Source organism: Bos taurus, chromosome 7 (genome assembly GCF_002263795.3).
Source record: "Bos taurus isolate L1 Dominette 01449 registration number 42190680 breed Hereford chromosome 7, ARS-UCD2.0, whole genome shotgun sequence".
In the NCBI taxonomy this organism is placed as follows: Eukaryota; Metazoa; Chordata; class Mammalia; order Artiodactyla; family Bovidae; genus Bos; species Bos taurus.
In genome coordinates, this window is record NC_037334.1 from 20,289,276 (window position 1) to 20,312,986 (window position 23,711).

Genomic DNA, 23,711 nt, shown 5'->3' on the forward strand with positions numbered 1-23,711 from the left:
CCCTGTGTGTCCTTCTGTGTCTGCTTCTTTCACTGTGTGTCGTGTTCTCAGAGTCCATCCACGTGGTACCAAGTGTCGGGGCTTCTCCCCTTTTTGTGGCTGAGCCATGCTCCCATGGGCGGGGGTACCGTGTTCTGTGTATCCACCCTCTGCTGATGGACCCTCTCTGGCTGTTGTGAGCAGTGCTGTTGTGAGGGCTTGTGTCCAGGTGATTTTCGGGACTGCACTGCCCTCCCTGGGCCGCAGTCCTAGCAGTGGAACCGCTGGGGCCCCCCGGGGGGTCACAGGTAGCCCTTGGAGGAGCTGCCACGCTGTCCACAGTGGCCGTCCTGTTCTCCATTCTTGCCAGCTGAGCACCGGGACCCCACTCCCCGCCCTGTGTGGTGCTTGTCTGTGTGATCTGTCCCTCCCGGCGCATGGGCAGCAGGTCTCACCGTCTAGATTGGCACCTTCCCAGTGCCTGGTGGTACCCAGCACCTTCTGTGCTCACTGGTCGTCTGCGTATCTCCTCTGGAAGACTGGTTCAGTCGATGTCATCTTGAGGGAATGGATCGAGGTGGGGCTTCAGGAGGAGGGGTGGGCACTTGGGAAGGGCTTGTCCCTGCGACGAGGGTGCTGGCGACCCGAGTCGGTAACTTGAGGACCGAGGTGTCTTTCCTCGATGGTGGGCATGTTGCTTAGGGCTCATGGTGACGGTAACGTGAATGGCAGTGCTGACAGATGGATGGGCAGCTGGTACTTCTCTAGGGAGGGCGGCATGAGGGGCCCCAGGAGGGCCAGTGCCAGGGTGGAGGACTGGGATGCAGAGAGGCAGATCCCTTTGAGAGTAGACAGAAGGAGCCCGGGTCTCAGAAGGGAAGCCTGGGCATTGCTGGATACTGTACTCCTGCTTCCCAAAAGAGAACCCTGGCAGTGGTAGACCCCCCGCCAAGTCGGGGCAGTTCTGAGCTGTAGGAATCTTCTAGAATGTGGATAGAAGCAGGCCACGGGGCCGCACGGTGACGTTGGAGCCTCAGCCAGGCCACTTCCTTGCCGTATGGTTATGCGGGCTGAGTGGCGGGCCTGAGGCCAGCATGTCTGTGACGGGCTCGGCGGGTGCTGCCTGGGGGCCCCTTGGAGGTAATGGTTGTTGAGGGCTGAGCCGCAGGCCAGATACTGCCCCCTCCATCCTAAGGGGGCTTCCCATCCTGTCTCGGACCCTGGCAGCCAAGGGGTGGGCCCCAGGGGTCTTGATGCAGCTGGGTTTCCCGCAGACCACGTCCTCTACCCTGAAGGGGGCCATCCAGCTGGGCATCGGCTACACCGTGGGCAACCTGAGCTCCAAGCCGGAGCGCGACGTGCTCATGCAGGACTTCTACGTGGTGGAGAGCATCTTCTTCCCCAGGTACCCTGCCCGGGCCGCCCTAAGCTCTCAGTACTCTCCCTGCATGCACACACCCCCATGCTCTTCTTTCAGCCGTTTTCTCTGCTGGAAATGGCTCCAGCTCCTCCTGGGCTCCCCCTGCCTTTGAGGTCCAGCCCTATGTTAGTCTGGACGTTTGCTGCTGAATCAGAGAGATGCAGTAGAATGGGGACTCTTAGAAAGAGAGGAAGACAGAAGTTTGTTGTTTCTCTCTTTCTAATATGTGTGTGTGCGTGTATACCCACACACACACACACACAGAGTCCAAGACTGGAAGATCGATCAGGTGGCTCCATGATGTTGCTGGGCCCAGATTCCTTCTGGTTTCTCCACCATCTTCTATGCTGCTTTACAAACCAGTGGCTGCAAGAGCTGCCCAGGCTCCTGCCATCACAGCTGCATTCCAACCACAGGAAGGAGGAGAGCACATGCCCCTGCCTTTTAAGGGCATGACTAGGAAAAGATCCAAGTCATTCTCCTCCTCTCATGGGATTGGCCAGGCACAGCACCCTGATCATGCCTGGCTGTGGGAGAGGCTGGCAGTGGTCTTATTCTGGGTGGCCACATGTACACCCCACACTGTGGGCTAATGAAGAAAGGGGAGGGTGCTCATTGGAGGACAACCCGAGACTGGCCACAGCCCTTTGTCCCGTGTCCAGCATGGGAGCCCCATGTCACTCTTTGGCTTGGCTATTTGGGTGCCTTGGGGCTGGGCCTGGGTGGGCAGGCAGGCTCTTGGTGGGGGAAGGTAGCGTACACAGGCCTGGGTCCCTCACAGTCTCCCCCCTGCTTCCTCTGCAGTGAAGGCAGCAACCTCACTCCTGCCCATCACTTCCAGGACTTCAGGTTCAAGACCTATGCGCCTGTTGCCTTCCGCTACTTCCGGGAGCTCTTTGGGATTCGGCCAGATGACTACTTGGTGAGTGTGTCCTCGGTGGCCGCTGTGTCACACGGGTCACCCGCTCGAGCCCTCGCTTGGGGGCTTAGATCGCTACCTGCTTGTCGTCCTCAGCCTCCATGGGGCAGGGACGTGGCTGCAGTGTTGCTGGGCTCCTTGCTCAGGTTGTCATCTGGGGCTGGGCTGTGGCCTCAAGTGGACTCTACTGCATCGGGTCCCTTCCAGACCCCTGGCGTCATCAGCCAGGCTCCGTCCTTGCTGGCCAGGACTTCCATTCCTTCCAGACACTGCGGTCTCCTGTGTGATTATCACATGGAGCCGACTGTGACCACTTCCGGGACCACCCACCAGCCCCTGGGCCTGTGGGGTGTCGGTGACCACCCCCACCCATTCACCATCCCCTTTTCAGTACTCGCTGTGCAACGAGCCGCTCATTGAGCTGTCTAACCCCGGTGCCAGTGGCTCCCTGTTCTACGTCACCAGCGACGACGAGTTCATCATCAAGACGGTGATGCACAAGGAGGCCGAGTTCCTGCAGAAGCTGCTGCCCGGCTACTACATGGTGGGGAGCCCGGCCGCCCCTGGACTTAGGCCTTCCTCCCTCTGCTGAGGAGCTCCGGGCATCCCCACCTTGGGAACTACCCCTCCTAGGAACCACCCCCTCCAGGAACTGTCCCCTCTGGGCAGACCTTGACAGGCCGTCCTGGGTGAGCCTCACCCGCAGGACCCCCTCACGTGGCGAGCAGGAATAGCCATCTGGGCCCTGGTGGCCATCCCCTACCACCCACCTCCCAGAAGTCATGGCTTTGGGCCTCAAGTCTCAACAACCAGTAACTCAGACAGGCACTGGGGAGGAACTGGGCTATCAGCTGGCACTCAGGCCCCTGGAGGTGTGGAAGCAGGCGCCTCAGACTTCCTGGCCCCCAGGGGTGAGGGTCCTGATACACACCCAGATGGGAAGTGAGGATCCTTGCCTGAGGGCCAGCCCTCCCTGCTGCCTGGCAGGCGTGGTCAGGCCCTGGGCAACTTTGCGCAGATTGTGACCTGTCCCCGACCCTGTAACCCGCCTCCCCTCTGTATGATCCTGGGTGGGATCCTCAGCTCCCCTAGGTCGGGGGTCAGCAAACGTTTTCTGTAAAACATGAGAAAACAAACGTCTTCAGCTTTGTGAGCACAGCCTCTGTCTCCACGGCTCCGCTCTAGTGAGAAAGCTGCCACAGACAGGGTGAGAGCAAGTGACCCCGGCTGAGTGCCAATAGAACTCTTTGCCGAGGCTGCCATGTGCATTTCATGTCATTTTCACATGCCACAGGACACTATTTCTTGTTTAGTTTTATCAACTTCCTGACAATGTAAAACCATTGTTAGTTCCCAGCTGTACAAAGACAAGTAGCCTGGGACTTCCCTGATGGTACAGTGGTTAAGACTCCATGCTTCTTATGCAGGGGGCACAGGTTCAATCCCTGGTCAGGGAACTAGGATCATATATGCTGCGAGGCACAGCCAAAAAATTTTTTTTAAAAAAAGACAAATGGCCTGATGCCTAGAGGCCAACCAGCCCCCATCCCCTCAGGGCAGACTGGGGAGGTGAGAGACCTGGGTCTGACCTCGCAAGAAATCAGGCCCAATACCTTGGGAAGTCCCCTGGGGGCCTTTATGGAAAGGCCACCTCTCCCTGGGCCTGGCCTCGTAGAAACAGACCCTCCTGGTGCTTTTGGTCAGGTGGGGCGATAGGGAGTTCAGTTGGCTGGGTGCTAGGGGCAAGGAGGGAGGTGGTCAGGGCGGGCTTCCTGAGGAGGTGGCCTCTGACCTGAGCTCTGAGGAGCAGGCCGCAGGGTGCTGTGTGGGGTCCCAGCAAGGCTCCTGGCGTCCTCTCCACCCGCCCTCTCCCCTCCACCAGAACCTCAACCAGAATCCCCGGACACTGCTGCCCAAGTTCTATGGGCTATACTGCGTGCAGTCGGGAGGCAAGAACATCCGCGTGGTGGTGATGAACAATGTGCTGCCACGCGTGGTCAAGATGCACCTCAAGTTCGACCTCAAAGGCTCCACCTACAAGCGGCGGGCCAGCAAGAAGGAGAAGGAGAAGAGCATCCCCACCTACAAGGACCTGGACTTCATTCAGGACATGCCCGAGGGGCTAATGCTTGACGCCGACACCTTCTCTGCACTCGTCAAGACGCTGCAACGCGACTGCCTGGTGAGGAGCGGCTGGCTGGTCTGACAGGGTCCCATGTCTGAGCCCCGTCTTCCCAGCTGTGACATGGGGACGCTGGGAGAAGTTAGCGCAGTGAGCCGGAGAAATGCCCCGCCCCCCACACCCCACCCCCGCCGCCCTCACAGGCTGTGTTCCTGCTGCCAAACAGAGCCTTGGGGCAGCCTGAGGTTTTCAGGGCTCAACTCAGTGCACCTCAGGGCTTGCCTGGCCTGAGTGTTTAAGTGTTTAAGACTCTGAGCTTCTACTGCAGGAGGCACAGTTTCGATTCCTGGTCAGGGAACTAATATCCTGCATGCCTGTGGCATAGCCAAAACAAAAGCAAAACCAAAACACGTAAGGCTCTCCTCAGACCTAGGTCTGTGCAGCTGCCCTCCTCCACAGGCAAGTATTTCTGAGGGAGAAGGAAGGTTTGCCAGGCTCATCCCAGGTCTTGCTATTGCGGTCCACCCCGTCCCCTATTGGCTTCAGAGGCGAGGATACGGAGGTTTGGAGGGGGTTCAAGCCAGGCCTGGGTCCTCCAGGGTCCTCCCTGCACCCTGGCTCCCAGACACCCCAGAAACCACCAGTCGTCTCCGTGCCCCAGGGCTTCCAGGCCCCATCCCCAGTGTCCGTGTGTCCACATCGTGGGCTGCACCTCATGGTCTGGAGCAGGGTGGGAAGCCAGTGAACCGGGCCTCTGAACCAGGGCAGGGGTGGGGTCACAGCCAGCCGACCCCTGACCCCTATTCCCGCAGGTGCTGGAGAGCTTCAAGATCATGGACTATAGCCTGCTCCTGGGTGTCCACAACATCGACCAGCAGGAGCGTGAGCGGCAGGCTGAGGGTGCCCAGAGCACAGCTGATGAGAAGCGGCCGCTGGGCCAGAAGGCACTCTACTCCACAGCCATGGAGTCCATCCAGGGTGGCGCCGCACGCGGGGAGGCCATCGAGACAGATGACACGTAGGTGCCGGGGCTGGCGGGGCCAGGGGAGCTTTCAGCTCTCATCTCTGCCTCAGCCCCCTTGCCAGGCGAGAAGCAGGCAGGGGGCAGGAAGAGGGGGAGCCTTGAGGAAGGTGAGAGGGACAAGACCAGGTCCAGAACCTGGCGAGTTCCTGGTTTCTGGTTTGTAAGCCAGCAGTGCCCACCCGTCCCCATCCCTGGGCCCTGAGAGTTAGATATTGGGCGCACAGCTATGGCCGGGTGTTCTGACCTGACATCTGACTCAGTCAGTCAGTAGACGGAGGTCACTGGCCAACCCTGTGGGAAACACAGGTAGGAGAGTTAAAGCCTCACCATAGGCAGCAAAGCTGGAAAGGTGTTGGAAGGCAGCCAAGAGAAGGTGGAAAGGGCTGGGGACGAGAGACCCTTTTCACAGCAAGTCCCTGCCCAGGACCCTGGGGAGGGGGGTGCAGGGGCTGACAACGTTCCTTGCCTAGTGATGCCAGGTGGCTGTGGGAGCAGCCAGGTCAGAGGGTCCAGAGGAGAGTGTGCCCCCTGACCACCGCCCCCCACCTCTCCACCAAACAGCCGACCTGGTCCTGCCCTCGGGGCTCAGGCACAGACTCACAGGGCATCCCTACTCCCACCCCATGCAGGCCCCGGTCACTCTTTGGGTGTCCTGGGCACTGTGAGGGGTGGATCAACATTCCTGACCCTGGTCGTGACAACCACAGCTGTCTCCACAGAGCACCAGTGTCCCTGGGGACAGTCACCCCCCCATGGGAACCACTGCTGTAGACAGGTGTCACAATTGACCCTGTATCACCATGCACAAACCATTTGGGAGCTGGCTCGACCCACCATGTCCAGACCTTGTCCAGTCCTTACAGGGGGTGGTAGCCATCAGGGTGCACAGGCAGCTGGGGGACAGGCTAAAGCTTGGCCACCAAACTGGGCCATCAGCTGAAGGGCCTGCCTGGGATGAGTGGGGGGGACCTGAGTGGGCCCAGAGCTCAGCCGTCTGGCGTTTGTAGGGTTGGTGCCCGGCCAGGCGAGACGGCAGGTGTGAAGGTGAGCGCAGTGTGGAGTGCAGCTGGCAGAGCCTGTAGGGGGCCTGGGCGTGCAGGAAGCTGCTGCCTTGTGGGCCCCACTAACTGCACGGGCGGGCTTGGCCTGGGGCTGCAGCAGCTTTAACTCCCCAGCCTGCGCCCAAAGCCCAGCCTTGCCTGGGTGTGTATGTGCTCATGCATGCACCTATGTGTGTGTGTGAGTGTGCAAGCTCTGCGTGTGCACGTGTGGGTGTGCATGCACCTGTGTGTGTGTGTGCAAGCTCCGCGTGTGCATGTGTGGGTATGCGTGCACTTGAGTCTCATAGCCTGGACCCTTTGGCAGCCTCTGGCCTGCAGTGTTGACTCAGTGAGCGGGCCAAGAAGGCCACTCGATCCTTCTTTGTGGCGGGCTTCCCAGGTGTCAGGTCCCTCTCCGAGGGTCCAGCCAGGTGGCCACCTACAGGGAGCGTGTGGATCCTCAAGCCCTGGGTTCCATCACTCCTGCCTCCTCATCCCTCTATCTCAGTGCCCCTAAGTCCCAGAGCAGGTGCCCCTGGCTTGGGGCTCTAGGCTACCTCCAGCCTGTGCTCCTGACAGACAGGGCTCATCCCTGGGCTGGCTCCATGGGTGCTGACAGTCTTGACCCCTCTCCTCAGGATGGGGGGGATCCCCGCCGTGAATGGTCGAGGAGAGCGTTTGCTTCTGCACATTGGAATCATCGACATCCTGCAGTCCTACAGGTGGGTCCTCGCCCCCTGTCCTGCCGGGGTGGGTGCATGCCCCTGGCCCGACTTTCCCAGTCCCCAGTGAGAGCCTGGTCAGGGACAGGTCAGGGCTGGCACAGGGCAGGGTAGAGGGTGGAGTGTCACTGGCTGACTGTGGGCCCTGCTGTGTGCCAAGACTGGGCTGCCCCATCTCCTGCTGGGGTCTCCCTCCCAGTGTGGAGCAGAGCAGGCAGCTTTCCGAGCAGTGGGTGAGGGTTTCCATGGAGACCCGGGTAGGGTAAAGTGGGCACAGCCCAGGGCGGGCGGCCAGAGCCCATCCTAGGGCAGGGGTGTGTGTCGAGGAGGATATCCTTCCCCCTGCAGCCCAGAGGCGTCTGGGGGAGCTGCCTGGAAGCAGCAACGTGCTCCCCAGCCCAGGTGTGGTATGGGGGCCTGGCTGGGGCATTGGGCGCTCCCTCCAGCAGGGAGGAGACCCGCTCAGCCTGGGCCATGGTAGAGAGGAAGGGCGGGCTCCGTCCCCCATGGAGGGCCATGCACCGCAGCCTTTCCACTTCCTCCTGCAGAGCAGCAGCGATGGGAGCAGCCAGCCAGTGGGGAGGGGTCAAGGGGGCCGGAAAAAGCGGGGTGGTCTCTGACTGATACAGCAGGTGGCCTGGTTCCTCTCGAGCAGGGCTCCTCTGCCCCCTTGATGCCAAGAACATTCCCAGTCATGATGATCACACAGGTCCCTGGAGACCACCTGTGTCCCCTGGGATGAGCTCACCTAGAAGAGACCTCCCCCGGACGTGGAAGTGTGGCTGATGTTCTGGGCGTTTTCTCCTCCGCAGGTTCATCAAGAAGCTGGAACACACCTGGAAGGCTCTCGTCCACGATGGGGTGAGCATCTTCCACTTGTTCATTCTGTCTATCCATCCACAAACATCCTGACTATCATCCTGGGCCAGACCTGGGTGCTAAAGAGCCGAGGGACACGTCCACTTTTTTGGAGCCACGGTCACAGGCCAGGGGATCAGGGCCAAGACAAGGCAGTGAGGCAGCCATGGGACCCCCCAACCAGGGGCCCGAGCCATCTGTGAGGGTACAGGCTTAGCATACAGGCTTCCCGAGGGAGGGGACTAGGGGCCCCAAGTGAGTTAGAAGTGAGGACAGGCTGGGAAAGTCAGGGGCCAGTCAGGCAGAGAACATTCTGAAAGTGTGTGATATGGAGGGGGTCTTGGGCCCCAGCTGCACCCCAGGGGCAGCACTGCACAGCTCTGACCCCGCTGACCCTGCAGATTGGGCCTGCTTACACAAATGGGCTCAGTTGTTCAAAAAAAGTTGGAAATTTGTGTCTTCCTGTGAGCACAGCTCACCCGTAAACCTTGCAGTGAATTACTTCAAAGTGTAAAATACTGTGAGGACCAATTGCTGGGGTTAAACTGTCCACCTGTGGCCCTAGTCCGGCTATGGACCCCAGGCAGAGGCCTCTCCCCCTGTGCCCCCACAGGCCAGTTCTTACTTGAGTGCTAAGGGCTGTCTGTGTGTGAGCAGTCTGCAAAACCCAAGGTCCCAACAACCTCCCCCACTACACCCCGGAGTGTTTTGAGGGTCTGGGGAGCTTTCAGAATGTTCCCCCCTGGGTGGGGCCGGCGGGAAACCCTTCTGTGCGGTGAACCCACAGCAGAGGGGAAAGCAGATGGAGGGATCGTGACCCTGTCAGAAGATCGAGGTCAGCTCCAGAGGGGCCCAAACATCAAAGTAACCATCCAGGGGCTTCCCCAACAGTCCAGTGGTTAAGACTCCGAGCTCCCATCATGGGGGGCGCAAGTGTGGTCCCTGGTTGGGGAACTAAGATCCCGCTTGCCATGCATGCACCATGGCCAGAAAACGTAACCATCCGGGTGTGTGAACCCTGAGACTGGTATGGTGGCGCCACAGTTCCTGGGGGCCAGCTTCTTCCTGCGTGTCCCTGTACACCCCAGGTATTGCCCTTGGCACCTGGCGTAAATGGCAGCCCCCATTTTGGCTCCAACCAGAGAGAGGGGCTCTTCCTCCCAGGGCGGAGAGACTCTTTTGTTGTCTTTGCTCACTCACCATCAACCAGCACGAGTCCCCGAGGCCATGTGACCGCCTCAGGGCAGGCCGGGACAGGAGGCCCTGTGTCCAGATGCGTTCTGTTACGTTATAGCTGGGGAGGCCACGAGGCAGTGTCTGAGAACGTCTCTGGTGGTCACACTGGATCTAGTGGGTGGGGACCAGGGATGCTGGCCCCACCCTAGGGTATAGGATGGACCCCCAGAGAACGACCAGCCTGCGATCAGCAGTGCTGGGGAGACAGTGCCGTAGCAAGTGAGCAGACTGGATCCAGGGACAGCCAGGGTGTGCACCCAGGGGCCCTGCAGTATGGCGCCCCAACTGTGTGCCAGGCTCCCTGCCTCACGGGCATCCCAGCCCTGCGTCCTGGCCTGCGCAGCAGCCTCGGGTCCACCCCGGGGCACCGACGAGCAGTGCATGGCCAGGGCCACCCCACCATGAGTGCAGGAGCCGGGTCTGCCTGCCCCCAGGACAAAGCCTTCCTTTGTAGCAGGGTCAGCTGCCCCTTCTACCCCCCGGCTCTAGAGGTTCTTTCTAGTTTCTTGATTTTGATGTTTATTCAGTTACCTGAATAGCCATTTTATTCATGAGGGTCAACAATTAAAAATACGGACACCATTACCACAAAACCATCTCTCTGCCTCCCTGTCTCTGCCACCACTATCAGTTCCTGGGGTCCCATCCCCACCAAGGTGACACAGCAGCCCTGACACAGGGACTCCCATGGGCCCCCCCAGGCCTCATCCCCTGCCTGCCCTCAGGCCCCCCTTCCCTTCCCAGGACACAGTCTCCGTCCACCGGCCCAGCTTCTATGCCGAGCGCTTCTTCAAGTTCATGAGCAACACGGTTTTCCGGAAGAACTCCTGTGAGTGCCCGGGCCCTCTGGGTCGGGGTGCAGGGGGAGAAGGGTGGGAGGTCAAGAGCAGGGTAAACCCAGGGTCCTGGTCCTCCGCTCACCAGCCCTAGGATGCAGTCAGGGACTTGGTCCAGGGAACAGGGCAGCTGGGTGGCCCCTCAGGGACGTGCATAGGGCAGGGAACCCAGGGAGCCCCCGGCCTCTGGGACTGGATGGCTGTGTGAGGCAAACTGAGCCACCACCGTATGTGGGGCAGTGGTCACCGGAGGCGCGGGAGAGGCTGGTGACAGGCCTTGGTGGAGCCAGGGTGGTGTGGAAGGTGTGTCAGGGTTTTCCTGCCACCTTTGACCCATTGGTGCAAATCAGGATGCAGGGGCCCCAAAGCCATGCAGCCTGGATGGGAACCAGGCCCTTGGCTTCCGTGTCTGAGAGTTGGGTGGGCTGAGGCCCCAAAATGCTAAGTAAACATTGGCAGCTGCTGATCCTACTGCTGTTTCCAAGGGGCTAGAGTGGGAGTTCTGGGTCCCTGGGATCCCATCTCTGCCAGTGGGCAGGACAGGGCACCTGGGCTCCTGCACCCCGATCCTGCCCCTGCAGGCAAGCCAGCTGGAATGTAGGGCAGGCTTCCCCTACCGAGAGCAAGAGCGAAGGGTGTTGGCGGACAGGCTGGAGGTGGGGCAGTGGGGCAGCCAGGCTTTGGTACAGAAGAAGCTCTGGGGTCTGTGGGGCCCTGTCTGGGTGCTGCTGCGGGGCTCAGGCTCCCCAGCACCAGCCGCCCTCCCTCCACAGCCCTGAAGTCCTCACCGTCCAAGAAGGGCCGTGGTGCCTTGCTGGCCGTCAAGCCCCTGGGACCCACGGCCGCCTTCTCGGCCAGCCAGATCCCCAGCGAGCGGGAGGATGCACAGTACGACCTGCGGGGGGCCCGCAGCTACCCCACACTGGAGGACGAGGGTGAGCAGGTGGCTGGGAGACGAGGGGCCTGAGAAGGGGAGGGCCCTGTGCTGGCCCCAACCTGGATGGGAGGGGCTGGGTCACAGTCACCCCCCTCAGCCCAAGATCTGCAGCTGAGAAGTGGGGAACAGCTGGGACTGGGCCCCTGGAAGAGCCACAATGAGAGCTGCGCACAGAATTCACCCCCCACTCCCTACCCTCAGGTGACAGGCTCCCATTATGTCAGAGATGCATGGAGACCTGGGGGGATGAAGTGCTTAATGGGGTCAGCCTGGTGTTCAGGAAGGTCCCTTCCATCTCCTGGGTCAGAGATTCCAGACAGGGAGGGGCGGGCGTGGTGGGGGGAGCATCAAGGAAGGGAGACATTGCCTGTGCAAAGGCCCAGGGGGCAGGACAGGGCCTAGCCTGTGGGTGTCTGGGGAACAGCAAGAAGTGTGTGTGGCTGGAGCAGAGCGGGGCAGAGGCCAGTGGAGCAGGACCCTGAGGGGAGTTTTTAATTGAGAGCAGGGGATAGGTACTGGAAGGCCGAGGCCAGGGGGAAATTGGAGCATATTTCTCCTCCTGAGGCTGGCGGGGACAACAGTGTGAGGTGGTGGCTGAGAGAGAGGACTTGGGTAGCTGGGGGTGAGCCAAGTTGCAGGTAGAGCTCAGAGGCCTGCCAGGAGCAGCCCTGGGTGCCTGGCTTGCACAGGTGGCCACTTGCTCCTCCCCCTAGGCCGGCCGGACCTCTTGCCCTGCACGCCGCCGTCTTTTGAGGAGGCCACCACCGCCTCCATCGCCACGACCCTGTCCTCCACGTCCCTCTCCATCCCAGAGCGGTCCCCCTCAGAGTCATCGGAGCAGCCGCGGTACCGGTAAGTGGACCTGACCATGTCCCTGGGCCGCGGGATGGGCGGGGTCGTAGGGTGGGCAGAACATTGATTGGGAGGGCCCTTACCCCACTTTTTCCACGTGTTTGCGGTCTCTCTGCAGGCGGCGCACACAGTCCTCGGGACAGGATGGCCGGTGAGATGAAACCCCAGCCCTCTCCCTTCTGTCTTGTCTCTTCTCCCCTCTCCCCTACACTCCCTGCCCCCATCCCTCCTCTGCCTTCCCCACCAGAGCCCTTTCTCTCTGACCACACCATTCTGAGCACAGATTCAAGTCAGACTCTAGAAGCGGAGAGAATCTCGGGTCACTTGGAATCTGTCTTCCACCTCGGTACCCAGAGGACTCATCTCCCGCACTTGCCTGTTGGTTCTTCTTTCTCCCTTTCTTAGTAATATTTGTAGAAATACAAAAGGAAAAACAGAAATGCCTGTCCCATGCCTGCTCCCCTCTCTGGGAGTAACCAGCGGACGGATTTTTTTGTCTCTTGCCAGAGACATTTATGAATATACAAAGAGACACACATTTGGGCCTGTCTCGCCCTCTCCTTTCAACCAGCGTGCCTCTGGGCGCCGCCCTGCCCTTTGCTCTGTCACCTGCTGGCGGCAGGTCACCTCTGTGAGCAGGTGGAGTAGGTGCTGGTCCCCTTCCTCTGACAGGCTGTGACTTGCCCTCCTGCACATGTGGGTTGTTCCTAGGTGTCTGATCTTGTAACAGGACTGGAGTGGAAAGGGGTTGTTCTCTGTAATTGGTTTTTGGGGGGCAGTGATTTCTGCCAGTTGGAAAAAAAATCATGTGCGTCACCCTCTGTCCAGCTACCTGCTCTGACGTCAGCCACCCGTTTGCTCTCCGGTATTGCCATCCAGGGAGGTGTGCCATCTGCACACCCGGTTGCTGGCATGTTCTGACCCACCTACATCAGGGATCTAGGCCTGGAACTCCAGAACCACCCCAGCCCCCTAGTGCAGGCCCCAGGCCGGTGCTTAGCTGCCCCAGGGGGTGGGAAGGATCCAGACCCCCCCATGTACTCATTATGCCCCAGCTGGTGCCAGAGTCACAGGCTAGCCCCAGGTGGATGGTCAGTCACTGGCCCCTTGCAGCCCCAGGTGGGCAGAACGGCCAGGGACCAGATGTGAGCTGGGCCAGCTCAGGGCCCTGGTCAGATGGCGCCCAGAGATAGCACCTCCTGGAGCTCCAAGCTTCTTACTGGGACTGGAAACTGACACTGGCCTGGAGCTCAGCAGGCGCTTCCAGGGCGGAAGGGGGTGAGGAGGGAAACTGAGGCGCAGCTTCCCTTTGCTTCCAGGCCCCAGGAGGAGACGCACGCGGAGGAAGACCTGCAACAGATCACAGTGCAGGTGGAGCCCGCGTGCAGCGTGGAGATTGTGGTCCCCAAGGAGGAGGATGCAGGGTGAGTGGGCCCCACGGTCGACTGACTAGTTCTTGGTCTCAGGTTCTGCTCTGGTCCCATTGGCCAAGCGTGGCCATGTAGCCAGCTGGCCGAAGGCGGACTGGGAAAAGTAGTACACAAGCTAGGGGTGGGGCTGGGGCTTCCAGCTTGGGAAGGGAGCGCGGAAAGCCGGGAATAGTGTGGGTCCTTCACTCTGGGAAGGGTTTCCTCCTCCAGGACGCAGAGCTGCCCTGACCTCTGAGGTCACTTTTCCTGCCACATTTCCTCTCTGCTTCCTCTTAGTTTTGCCGGGGCTTGCACGACAGTAACCTACGAGGTTTTCATGGGGGACCAAAGCCACGTTTGGTCCCCTGTTGTGTTCTGTTTTTATCTCATTCACTGTAACTCACCAGTAATGTGTTCTTTCTAGCTGCTTCTGGCTTGTTTTTCACTTGTTTCTGTTTTCCAGTGTAGGTTGAGTAAGTTCCTTCTTTTCTTTAACAATGAGGCCCTTAAGGCTATGTGTTTTCCTCTGAGTGCTGCTATTGCCAAGTGCCATGGGTTTGACACGAACCAGTTCTTTTATATTGGCTCAGGTACAAATGGGTAGTAATTTTCTTTTTTTTTTTTAATTTTCTCTTTAAATTAAGATAGTGGCTTTCAACAACCTGAGGGTGATTCTGCCCTCAGAGGACAGTGGGTGATGTCTGGGGACATCTCCGGTGGTCATGACTCGGGGGTTTGCTGGCATCATAGTGGGGGCCAGGGAGGCTGCTCTACACCCCACTGTGCCCAGGACTGCCCCCCACAGAGAATGACCTGCCCACTGTCAGCAGCGCTGAGGGCGAGACCCTGGACTGAGGCATTTCTCTCGTGTTTAAGACTTTCTGTTTACCTTTTTGGTACTTATTTCTAACTTTATTAGGTTTTGAGCTCCTCATCCGAGAAGTGAAATTTCTCACTAATTGCGTGGCCGCCAGCCATGGCCTCTGGCACATTCCCCACCTTCACTCTATGCCTCAGTTTCCTCATCTGTAACACGGGACAGGGGCTTCTCTGGTGGCTCAGTGGTAAAGAACCCATCTGCCAATGTAGGAGACGTGAGTTCGATACCTGGGTCTGGAAGATGCCCTGGAGAAGGAAATGGACCCCACTCCAGTATTCTTGCCTGGGAAATCCCATGTACGGAGGAGCCTGTGGGCTACAGTCCATGGGGTCCCAAGAGAGTCAGACGCAACTGAGCAAATAAACAGCAGCGACACAGGACAGCAGGCCCTCAAACAGGCCTGGCACCTAGGAAGTGCTCCAGAAAGAGGAGCAAAAGGTTCTGGCCCCTCAGGGTGGGTATGTGTCCCCACTTTACAGGTGAGGAAACTGAGGCCCTGAGAAAGAATGTAGTCCTAATGGTTGCCCAACGAGTGAGTGGTGAGGCAGGGATTTGCCCACAGGCATGCCCCTGAGTGGAGGGGCCAGGCCACCTGCTCGGAGCCGGGTTCTTGGTTCCCTTGGCAGCAACAGTGCTTGGGGTGTTTTGTTATGTGGGGGAACCAGAATGTGTCAGGCAGAACCCATCCCTGCCACTGAACTTCCTGCATCTATGGTCTCCATGAGGGATGGAGGGAGTGGGGAGGGTCCAGGCTGCGGTGCGGGGAGATGCATGCTTTCCAGAGCCCCCCCAGGACTCCCATGTCCTGCCCGTGTCCCCAGGGAGGGGGTGTCCCCAGCCTGTGCCTCTGCCGCTGTCGAAGCGGAAACCGCCAGCCAGGCCTCCGAGCCCGCCAGCCAGGCCTCCGAGCCCGCCAGCCAGGCCTCGGACGAGGAGGACGCGCCCGCCACGGACATCTACTTTGTAAGTCCCCCAGGGCTCCCTCCCGTCGCCGGACCCTTGACCATCCGCGCTCACCTGTGCTTACGTGTGTGTAGGCGTGCCCGTACAAACCCACGTATGCTCGTGTCCACCTGCATTCACACACGGGCACACCACTCCCTCACACGCTCCCACTGACTCGTCGCACACTCAAGGCGCTCGTGCACACCTGCAGGTGCACTCAGGCACAGGCATGAGTGTGTGCTCACCTTTTCACACGCAGGTCCATGTGCCTGGCTCGCTCACTCTCAGGTGATGTGGCAGCGCCCCGCCCATCCTCCCCAGCCTCGTGACCACGTCTGGCCCTGAGCCCAGCGGGGCCTGGGGAGGTGTCTGGAGTCCCGGAGCGCTCAGCCCCCTGGCCCGAAGGGAGGCCCAGGCTGACCGTGGGGCTGCATGACACACACCTTCTCTCTGACCGGGTGGTGGGTACGGCGGGCAGACTCCATGCTTAGGGAGGCCGGGGCACCGAGGCGAGGGGCAGGTGGGCTCCACGATGCCAACCTCATGGGACGAGGACACACAGCTGCTCCTGGACAAGGTGGGATCTGTCAGAGCAGGAGGAGGCCCTCCCCTGGGTACCTGGGACCTCCCTCCAGAGCTGGCCATCTCCTCCCCCTCACACCTCCCACAGGCAGGCAGGAACCTGGATTAAGTGGGTCCTGGGGGGCCTGGGAGCCCGCAAAGCCCAGTCCAGTGACCGCCCCACCCCTAACAGCGGGTCCTGAGCTGTCTCCCCAGGATGTCCCGCTCTGGGATCAGATGGTCCTAATTACAGCAGAGAGGGCCAAACCCCAGCCCTGCCTGCTGTCCTTTTCTCAGACTTTCACTCTCACCTTTGACCCACAACCCTGCCCTTGCCCGGTGCTGGGCCTCGGGGCTGTTTGGGTGAGCCTGGCTGCCCTGCTGACATCGCTGCTTCGTAACAGCCCCCTGCTCTCAGTCCCCACGCCAACGCTGCCTGGCCTGCAGGGCACCGAGCGCCCCCTGTGTCCCCTGCCCCACCCCACTGGGCTGATCTTTCCCGTTCTCTGGATCTGTGTGTGAGGCAGCCCCAGGGTCCATGTCCTGTCAGGAGTCGGGGGCGTGAAACCCGGATTTGCTGCCAGGCCCGGCACGCAGCGGAGAAGACAGCCAGTGGGACGCCCACCCCCTGTTCCTGCTTGGCCGTCAGCCAACCTGCCCCACCCGCTGCCCTCCCTGCCTGCCCGCCCGCCAGACTCCCGTGGCCTCGTCCTGTCACTTCATCCTGTCCTCTGTTTGCTTCCTCCCCCGCCCGCCCGGCCCGCCCAGTTCACCGATGGGAGGTACTGGATTTACTCTCCCCGGCATCGCCGACTGCGGGCCGTGACGCTGAGCTCCTCAGGGACTGTAAGTGACCACGGCAGGCCTCCAGGGAGCCAGGCCCCACCCCGCACCCTGGGCAGCAGGGAGCCACAAGTCCTGGTCCCTCTTCCTCCAAGAAGGGACATGGGGAAAACATCGCTGCGGCTGAGGTCGGCCACACTGGCCCGCGTGGGACGCTGGGCTGTGGGCGTCCTGTCGGGACGTGTACTCCCCGCTGAATTGGGCGTCATGGCCCCTGCGGGCACACTGCTGGGGCTCCCAGGGACAGCCTGGCCATGGCAGGGTCGGCATCTGACCCCCAGACCCCAGACACCCCTGCCTCTCGTCCCAGCACTCCTGGGTCAGGGACGTGTCACATGGACAGCTCCCACTTGTTCAGATTTTGCTGCCAACAGCACTCCCAGAGCGTCTGTCCCCTGAAGGGGGTGACCTCGCTCCCTGTGGTCAGCGGAAGGACCACAAAGCCAAGCTCTTAATTACAGGAAAGAGGAGTTGGTGTCTCTGTACCTATTTCACAGATGGAGAAACAGACCTTGGCTCCGCAGGTAGCCCACAAGCACATAGTGTAGACGAAATCTAGGTCCCAAACTTGAGGCATATGTCTAATAAACACTTATCCACCGGCGTATCTGGGATGCTGTGGGGATGTTGTGTGGCAGTGGCATTGTTAGTGCTCGTTATTGTCATCGTGAGCAGTAAATGGGGTCCCAGAGAGGCCAGCTGACCTCCCAGAGGCACACAGCACTCAACGGGCAGAACAGGGCAAAGATCTGAAGCGAGACTTTGTGTTCTCAAGGTGAGGCTCCTCAGAGGCCACACTCCAGCCCTGTCAGTGGTCCCTGTGAGTGTCGCTGGCTGTCGTGCACTGCCGAGCAAGCCTGAAAAGGGAGATCCCCTCCACGCTCGGTCCAGCCGGGGACACTGCACGCCAGAGATGGTCCCAGAGCTGGGGACACATGGTGCCCAAGGGCCATGGGGATGGGAGCCAGTGGCAAAGGCCATCTGGAAGGGGTCAAGTGGGCTCTGAGATGTGCCTGGGGTGTGGGGAGGTGGAAGAGGAAGGGCTGTCTTCGCTGGGGGCACCACAGAATCAGATACTTGGGGCCGATGGGTGGAGAGGGAGGCAAAAGAGTGGCAGGAGGAAGGCTGGACCCTACGGTCTGCTGTGCGGGGCAGGCATGCCCTGGACTCGACTTCTGTGGGTCACCCAGGGCCAGCTCATCACAGGGTTCCTGGGGACCCCTGTGTCACCCATATTCTGAGCCCAGCACTGCCACCAAGCCAGCGTCAGCACCTGCTGTGGCCACAGACAGGCCTGGACCTGCGCCTTGGGCTCCCAAGTGGCCAGACATGGGTTTTATGGCTCTGTAACCCCCTGAAGCACGAGCAAGGCCTGCTCTGGGGCCTCACCCTGCTGCCCTGGCTCTGGGTGCCTTTGTGGGAACCCGTCCACATGGGGACACAGGCTTCTTGGGCCTCTGGGTCCACATGGGTACCATCGTGGCCTGTGAGCTGTGGAGAAAGTCTGGTGCGGCAGGTGTAGAGGCAGGGGCTGTGTGGGTACCTGGAACAGGTGGACCCCGAGGGGCAGGAGGGCAGAGGCTGGTTGCTGATGATTCTCCCAAGCAGCCCAAGGAGGGTTGTGTCTGAGGGGCCATGGTGGGTTCAGGGGCCATAGGACAGCCAGGGGGGCGTGGCTAGGACAGGTGTGTGCTCTGGCTGGGGTGGAAGTAACAGGCTGTGGGGTGTTGAAGGCTGGCATGCAGTGGGGGGAAAGAGGAAAGACAAGAAGGTGGCTGGGGGAGCCCCACGGGAGCTGCCAGGCCCAAGAGGGTTCTGGTGCTAAGAGCAGACCCAGGAAGGGCAAGGGGGGCTGGGGAAGTATACGTCCTCCCCTAGTTGAGCCCCGCCTGGGACCTCTGCCCAGACATGGCTGGAGAAAGATCAGCCTGCCCCTGCCAGGCCCAGGGGCCCCTTGGTGGCCAGTCCCCACTCTGCCTGTGCCCCTCCCCAGGAAGGCATCCCTGTGCTCCAGGCATGGGGCAGAGAGGCCTGTGCTGCTTGCTGTCTGGGGGGCACCTGCCTCGGTCCCAGAGCAGGTCTGTGTGTACTGGAGCAGGAAATGGGCTCCACCCTGTGCCCCTACCACCCAGGACCCCCTGCCGTGGGTCCCCAGGGTGCTGCTCCAGCTGGCAGTCCCCAGTGGTAGGCAGGCCTGAAGCTGGGGTGCTAGGGCAGAGGCAGAGGCTAGGGCAGAGGTTAGGGGGCCGGGGTGGGCGGACAGCAGAGCAAACGGAGCCCCACCCGCCACCCCTTCCTGCTGTGCCAGCTCTGCCTTGACCCACGCGCCGCTTCCCGCTGCCCACCCCGCCCCTTGCCACGCTCTGGCCACTCAGCCCCGGAGGCCCGGCCCCCACCCCACCAGGCCCAAGGGCCGTCCAGGTTGGGGCAGGTCCTGTCAGGGAGAGGGCACGGGGGCTGAGCCGCCCACTCGTCCCACGTTGGGGGTCCCCCTCTTTTATTTCTGTTTCTTCCTTCCTTCTTCCCTGTTGCCTCTCGCGCCTCCTCGCACCCTGCTCTTCTTCTGCGCCCCTCCTGCACGTGCCGCCCGCCCGCCCACCCGCCCTGCAGCCCACCGATGAGAGGAGCTGGGTGTACTCCCCGCTTCACTATAGCACGCAGGCCCAGCCTGCCTCCGACGGCGAGAGCGACACAGTAAGTGAGCCCATGGCTGGCCAGCCGGGCCCACTCGGGGCTCAGACCATGTCCTCGGCCCAGGAGGGCCTGAGGGCCTGACCCCCAGACACCCCTGGGACCGATGGGGAAACTGAGGTCTCCAGTGGGAGGGGCAGCCAGGCTCTGCCGTGCCATGGCCTGTGTCCAGCCCTCAAGGCTCCCGGGGTCCCTGGCTTGTGTCGTTAGCCATGGGAGGCCGGGTGGGTGGGGATTGGCCCTAGCCCACCATGAGTTCACCTGCCCCCTTGCCTCTGCAGTAATTCCTATGCAGACACTGACCCGGAGCCGAGTGCCCGCTGCTGCCCCGGCCACTTCCTGGAGGCACTGCCCACCTCGCTCAGCCCAGAGCTTGGGAGATGCCCGCCTGGCAGCCAGCCCTCGCCCTCGTCCTCCCCTGACGACACCAACACTCCTGGCTGCTGAGCGACCCCCATCCGGACGGCCTGCCCCGCTCTGGCTCCCCGACAACTACCTACGCCTGATACTGTGAACCCTCCTGCATTTCCGATCATGTATTTATTTTGGGTCCTTATTCTTTGCACAGACATGGTAGCACACATGGGTGTGTTTTTTTAGAAAAAGGAAAAGGCAAAAAAAAAACCCACAATGGAAAAGAAGAAACTCTATTTTACTGCACTTTTGGTTCATTGCTGTGCTTGCATGTTTTGCTGAGGGAACCTGCGCCCCAGCGGAATCCACTCTAGGTCTGGGCCGGGGTGGACAGGCCCCTAGGACAGAAGGGCCACTGCGTTCCCCAGGGTGCCTCTGGAGGCTGCACACTGCACCTGCCAAGCACTGTCGGCTCAGGTTTTGGGGCCGAGAGAGCTGGACACCATCCTTGAGGGCAGCACAGTGGTGGCTGGGGATGGCTTTTCACCAGTGGCCCTGCCATCTCTCAGCATCTGTCTCCCACCACCTGCCTCCCATGTGACCGCGAGCAGGAATCCCCAGGCGTAATGAGAACCTCCATGTGGACACATAGCTGCCCTGACTCAGTGGAGCTCAGGGCTGTGGGCTTCTCTCTTCTCTGGAAGACGGGCCTAGGCAGGAGGAGGCAGCCAGGCACTGAGGCCCTGGGACTTCCCAAGGTCTGTGTCCTGAAGGGGAGCCCCCACGGGCAGGCCGCCAGGGCTAGAAGACCAGACCCCCTCCTGTAAAAAGACGGAGGTAGGCATCCTCTCTCTTTTAAATGATGGAGACACCTGTGCCAATTGAAGGATAGGAAAAGAAATTATTGGTGAAAAAAACAATTTTTTTTGGATGGTCCCACTTCTGGGTCCAGAGCCCCACAGGGCAACTGCCAGGGGCCCTGCTGCGTCCATAGGCGGCTGCTGGAGCTGACAGCTTTGCAGGGTCTCTCCTGCCTGCCTCCGGAGAGGGACGCATCAGGGATTGTTCACTTGGCCCACCCGGCCCTGCGTGGGAGGAGCTGGGAGCCAGTGTGGAGTGGAAGTTGCACTTTGTGGAAGAACTCCCACCTTTGCCTCCCTGGTGGAGCCTGAGATGGCTGGAGAACCTGCCAAGCCAGGACCTGATTTTCAAGTTCGTTGCAAGCTGTGTACACTGCTGTCTTTTCCTACAAGGGCCCCTCGTCACCTCCCCTGGCACAGCCTGCTTTGTGCACCTGGACAGAGCCTCTTGGCTGGCTGTACCCCTCCTCGGGCTGTGCCCCAGGGGCTCTCCACTCACAGGGCCACCAAGGATGCCGCAGCACGAGGCTTGGGGAAGAGGATCCATCAGAAAAATCCTACAGGCGTTCTGCTCCCTTCCTACCTGCGAGGGGGTGTCCAGACCCTAGAGCATCCTCACCGGGACTTCCACCAAGGCACCATCCACAGTGCCCCATGCACACAAGTCCCCAGTTGGTGCCTGCCCTGTCCCGCCTGGAGGAGGTGGGCTGAATGGGCAGAGGTCTGAAGATGACTTAACAGCCACTGTTATGTTGCCCCAGTGCCGACATCAGAGCCCCTGCCCCAAGGCCAGCTGCAGAGATGCGGTGCATCCCGTGGGGACGACCAGAGCAGCAGGCCCCACTTCCAGGGCGCCCTCGGCCACCTGGAGCTGGGGAGTGGGGCCCTGGGGCTTTCCTGAGTGAATCACAGACAGATGCTTACTTGGAGAAGTTTGCAAACCTCCTGGACATCATGATGTTTTCATTCCCGTGCTAAGTCATGAATACCCCTTCAGAGTCCCCTTTGTGTTGGTTGCATTTTTTTGTCCCTTTTTCAGAGAACTGTCACATGGATGCAAGGTGGTCCTCGGATTAGGCTGCCGGGAAGTGTGTGCTTATGGTCAGGGTGAGAGGGTGGGAAGGCAAGACCTTATTTGTAACATGCAGTGAACTCATGGCCTTCCCCAGACCCCCAACAGGAAGGGCCCTGGACCCACCCAGCTGTCATCCCACCCCCAGGATAGCAGTCTGCCAACTCCTTGGTGGTGATGCCCCAGTTCCGTCCCAGCTTGTCCTTGACAGCTGCTGTCACTGAGAACATGGGCACTGTCTGCCGTGCCATACTGTACACGGGAAAGGTGTGTCCTGAGACTGACAAGGTGGGATCTCCCACGTGTCCCCTCCCAGCCTCCATCCTCTGCCTCCTCTCGCCCCCTTCCTCCCACCACCTGGCTCAGTGCAATACTCCCATCCCCATGGGGTCCCCTGCCATGGTACTGTCGCCGCAGCCCCTCGGTCCCCACCCCAGAACAAGCACCCTCGGTCACCTCTGGTAATTCAGTTGCATCGCCTGTCCCCACCCCAACCCCATTTTTATGGCCCATCTGATTTCCAAACACAACAGAACTGCAAACCTTGTGTGTCTTAATCTCACTGGGGGTTCCGTGTGCTCAGCCCCCGTGGTCTGGTGTGTGACAATCCGGGGCTCAGCCTCCTCGGGCGCAGGACGCCAGCCCGCTCAAACCCAGAGCCGTGGGCGCCTCTGTGACCGCAGCCACTGCTGGCCCCATAACACTCGTATGCAGCCCCAGATCCTCCCCACCCCAGCCCCGCCACCCCACCCCCCCTTTTTACGTTGAAGAGTTCTCTAATAAATTGGGTAATAAGCATCAGCCGCCTCTCTCTGTCTCTCTGGTGATCTGGGTGCGAGTTTAAAGACTGACTTTGAAGGAGAACACAAAGAAACCTTAGTAAGAATCACAATAAATAAAATCAACAACGGACCCAAATGCTTTAGTAGCATTGGCTTCCACTTCTGCTCAAAAAAATTTTTTAAAAGCTGACCACAGGGGACTCCCCTGACAAGCCAGTGGTTAAGGCTCCACCACAGGGGACGCAGATTTGATTACTGGTCGAAAACTAAGGGAGAAGGCAATGGCACCCCACTCCAGTACTCTTGCCTGGAAAATCCCATGGATGGAGGAGCTTGGTGGGCTGCAGTCCATGGGGTGGCTGAGGGTCGGACACGACTGAGCGACTTCACTTTCATCTATTGGAGAAGGAAATGGCAACCCACTCCAGTGTTCTTGCCTGGAGAATCCCAGGGACGGGGGAGCCTGGTAGGCTGCCCTCTATGGGGTCGCGCAGGTCGGACACGACTGAAGCGACTCCCACATGCCGCCTGGCCAAAAAGATTTTTTTTAATAAATAAAAGCTGACCTCAGGAACAAACACTCCCCAGAGATTGTTCTGCCAGTCCGTCAAACTGAGTAATGCATGGACCCCTTTTAAGGGGAAAATATTTCTCCCTGACTCCCAATTTGAGAAACACTGCATTGAAGACAAGATTCTGTCTCTAAGCAAGCCCTTGACAACCCAGTTTTGATCCCAGACACAGATGGCACAGCTCGTTGGTACACGAGACTAGGCGATCACGACTATGTTCCCCTTATGGTCAGAGAGGAGATATGCTCAAGGATGCCTCCGGGTGGGGAAAATAACGTTTTGGGCCAGCCTGTCACCAGGACAACCCACATCCCAAGACAGGCAGTTATCAAGGGTTGCCTCCATGCCGCCACCCTCCAACCCGCGCTGCAGCACTAAGCAGAATATGCAAAGCTAGCATCTAGGATGGTGTCTGGAAGTTGTGTTCTACACATTTAAAGAGTTGGCTTAAAGAATTAAGCACCATCCCCTGGGGGTGGGGTTTGGGGAACTCAGAGCAGGACTTTGGGCTCCTCCAGATTTCGGGCTTCCACTCTCACCCCTTTGTGGTCTTGCCCCTGCCTAACGGCCCTGCAGGGACTCCACCTAAAGACCCCTGATATCCCTCCCCGCTCAAAGCCCTCCCACGGTTTGCCAGCACCCACAGGACAAAGCCGGATGGGCCACCGATGAGCTCCACACTGGCTCATTGGGGGCGGGATTTTGGCGTGACTTTCTCTCTCTTAGCCTCAATTTCCCAATCTATAAAGTGAGTTAATGAGGAACTTAAGACGTTATGGAAGTGTTTTTTCAAAGCT

General features: G+C 60.1%; 1 protein-coding gene across 10 annotated transcripts in view; it reads left to right on the forward strand.

Moving 5' to 3' along the window:
* The window catches only part of PIP5K1C (phosphatidylinositol-4-phosphate 5-kinase type 1 gamma), a 48,092-nt gene extending 27,777 nt beyond the window's left edge, over positions 1-20,315 (forward strand). For 2 of the 10 annotated variants that reach the window (XM_059888044.1, XM_059888047.1), the window contains 15 exons: positions 1,254-1,384; positions 2,204-2,321; positions 2,710-2,862; positions 4,201-4,500; positions 5,253-5,458; positions 7,143-7,226; positions 8,039-8,087; positions 10,065-10,149; positions 10,930-11,091; positions 11,807-11,945; positions 12,064-12,096; positions 13,265-13,369; positions 15,056-15,197; positions 16,268-16,586; positions 19,556-19,934. In XM_059888044.1, the coding sequence (XP_059744027.1) occupies positions 1,254-1,384; positions 2,204-2,321; positions 2,710-2,862; positions 4,201-4,500; positions 5,253-5,458; positions 7,143-7,226; positions 8,039-8,087; positions 10,065-10,149; positions 10,930-11,091; positions 11,807-11,945; positions 12,064-12,096; positions 13,265-13,369; positions 15,056-15,197; positions 16,268-16,586; positions 19,556-19,788 (2,259 nt within the window). In that variant the 3' untranslated portion in view covers positions 19,789-19,934. Of the gene's footprint in view, positions 1-1,253; positions 1,385-2,203; positions 2,322-2,709; positions 2,863-4,200; positions 4,501-5,252; positions 5,459-7,142; positions 7,227-8,038; positions 8,088-10,064; positions 10,150-10,929; positions 11,092-11,806; positions 11,946-12,063; positions 12,097-13,264; positions 13,370-15,055; positions 15,198-15,438; positions 17,937-19,193; positions 19,278-19,555 lie in introns of those variants that run through there. The other 8 variants (XM_024994048.2, XM_059888045.1, XM_010806973.4 and 5 more) reach the window with 8 other exon arrangements.
* The last annotated feature ends 3,396 nt before the right edge of the window (positions 20,316-23,711 follow it).